This window comes from Bactrocera latifrons, unplaced genomic scaffold (assembly GCF_001853355.1).
Source record: "Bactrocera latifrons isolate USDA-ARS-PBARC rearing strain unplaced genomic scaffold, ASM185335v1 scaffold_17, whole genome shotgun sequence".
Classification (NCBI taxonomy): domain Eukaryota; kingdom Metazoa; phylum Arthropoda; class Insecta; order Diptera; family Tephritidae; genus Bactrocera; species Bactrocera latifrons.
The window spans coordinates 678,398-681,012 of NW_017535185.1; the positions used below are offsets into that span (position 1 = coordinate 678,398).

The window sequence follows — 2,615 nt, forward strand, 5'->3', positions numbered from 1 at the left end:
TTAATATTAAATTAAAAATAATAAAAATTTATTCCAAAAAATTTCACTGTGATATTTTTCGACCATACAGCTGTATTCCACAACGTAACTGCTATTTATAATTAAAATAACTATTTTTTAAATTTTATTCAACAAAAAGTGCTTATTTTTAACCACAAAATGAAAGTGCCCGCGAAAGATTCGAAATATTCCGTAAATTTGAAAATTTTCAAATTGCACAACTACAGCATTGCGCCGAAAATATGCGGCGGCAGTGATAAGAAATCACCGTCGCCCACAAATGGCACAGCGCCGGCCGTGCTCACCAAACGCAACTCTTGGCGTGCTTCGTGGAAATTTTCAGCAGCCAAACAACAACAGAAGCAACAGCTGGCCGAGTCCACACAGCAACCAGAATGCGAATGCGACTGCGCCGCTGAGTTACCGGCTGATAAGCCCAATCATTTGGATAGCAACAATGACTCATCAACGGCCACCGACAATCGTTCACAACATTGGGCGGACGCTTTGGAACGCGTCTCAACGCCGTCGAATGTTGAGTGTAAAAATGGGCGGACAGCGCAGAAGCTGAGTGCTGAACTTGATGAATTTATGTGTGAGTTTTATTTGTAAAAAAAAGAAAAATATCAAAAGAAATTAAAATAAATACAATAACGCGCCTACTTTAAGTTGTTGAACTGTCTGCGCTACTTGGAGTGCATTTCAAAGGTCCACTGCACCTAATTTACAATATTTTGATACACATATTTATATATACATACTTATATGTATATACATATATTTATAAGCAATGCGTTTTAAAATTCATTTTGTCTCTCATGAAATTTCAATTTTCATGTGTACACTGCATGGCACGTTCCGCTCGCCAGCCAATGGTCAAAGGTCAGTTTTTGCTGATAAGCCATCGACTCGGTGTCTCTAGCTATTTTATAATCTGGTTGAACTTGAACGTGGAAATTTTAAACACGATTTAATTAATGAATAGAAGAAAGCAAAGAAAGCGATTTTTTGTTAGTATTTTTTTCAAAAACATAGAATAACAAGAATTTCGAACGATCCCTTTTTAAGAAGTTGATTTTCATCTAAGAGATATTGCAAATTTCATTTAGAACTTGAAAACGTTAAATTCTGCGCCCAAGTACTTCTTTTAATAGCGAAATAAGTGCTTTCGAAACCGTTTTCGAATTTCATTCAGTAAAAACCCCTATTTACGAAAAACAATTGAAGTGATTATCCCCTCATTGTGTGTTCATTTTCACTCTGAAAGCTAAATATTGAAACCTTGATCATTTTATCATCGAAATAATTGCTTTCGAAATCACTTTCGATCTTGATTCACCATATTGATTTCTAAAAATTTTTAAATAAAATTTAGGCTTCTTTCTGTGTTTCTCTTCGGCTTGAAAACTTAAAAGATTCAATATGTGGCTCCAAATAAAGACTTTCGAAGATATTTTCGAATTTTATTTTTAAGCCTGAGTAAAATTTAAATGTTTTTTATTTCAGTTCTGTAGTCTGTGTTCCAATTCGGTTTGATAATTAAAAATATACGATTTCTGACACCTTCAGTATTGAAATGCTTTAGACACTATTTTTGAATTTCATTCACCAATATCTGTTATTGACGAAATCGAATAGAAATTATTTTTCCTTCATTGTATGGTTATTTTCAGTCTGAAAAGTAAAAAAATTGAAATCTTGACCATTTTATCATCGAGATACGGGCTTTCGAAATCACTTTCGAATTTTATGCAACATTTCCATTTCTACAAATTTTTAAATACAGTGTAGGCCTGTGTTCTTATTCAGGATCGAAATAAAAACTTTTTCGAATTTCATTCATTATTAACCACTTTGGTCTAAGCCAAATTGAAATGTTCTTTATTTCAGTTAGGTAGTGTGTTTTCCTTATTATATGTTTCTTTTGGTTAGCAACGAAATTAGTGCTTTCGAAAATATTTTCGAATTATATTCATCATATCAATTTCGACAACTTTTGAAGCCAAATTCAGAACATGTATTTATCATATTTCTCTAAAGTCAACAGCGAAAACAAGCTGCGGCGAAAATTCTTTTTCAAAACAACTTTCTTTTCATCTTAAAATCTTTCCACAACCGTCACAAATATAATATTAGCGCATTTTTGTAGCATATCCTTAGGCGGTAGATCCTCAATTCTGGAAAAATTCGCTTTTATTAACAAGTTCAGAGATGTGATTGAAGATCTGTAGCTTTAGTGAAAGTGTAATGAACTCATCTGTCTATATTTAAATAAATAATACCTATGTAATGAAATTTCACTATATCAGTTTTCAAATTTCAATTTTTGCATCTCTTGCTTGCTAGATAAGCTGAAAATTCAACTTTGCTCACACTTCAACTACCGTTAATAATATTTAACGTTGTAATAAAAACCATTTGAAATTTTGGCAAACATTTGTAATTAACTTTACTAAAAACAAGTAAAGAACGGCTAAGTTCGGGTGTCACCGAACATTTTATACGCTCGCATCAAATACCGTATTTGCGTAAAGTTTTATTCCGCTATCATCATTGGTTCCTAATGTATATATTATACAGAGAAGGCATCAGATGGAATTCAAAATAGCGTTATA

At 32.6% G+C, this 2,615-nt stretch overlaps 2 protein-coding genes across 4 annotated transcripts in view; one reads left to right on the plus strand and one right to left on the minus strand.

The window, feature by feature from the left end:
* Window positions 1-173, minus strand: part of LOC108966778 (charged multivesicular body protein 7) — a gene marked incomplete in the record, with an annotated part of 9,134 nt that extends 8,961 nt beyond the window's left edge. The window contains 1 exon segment of the mRNA XM_018929832.1: window positions 74-173.
* The window catches only part of LOC108966777 (pantothenate kinase 3), a 25,789-nt gene that overhangs the window by 6,752 nt on the left and 16,422 nt on the right, over window positions 1-2,615 (plus strand). The window contains exon 1 of one of the 3 annotated variants that reach the window (XM_018929826.1): window positions 160-595. The exons of the other annotated variants lie outside the window; for them this stretch is intronic. Within the exon in view, the coding sequence (XP_018785371.1) occupies window positions 160-595 (436 nt within the window). Of the gene's footprint in view, window positions 1-159; window positions 596-2,615 lie in introns of those variants that run through there. 3 annotated transcript variants of the gene reach the window in all.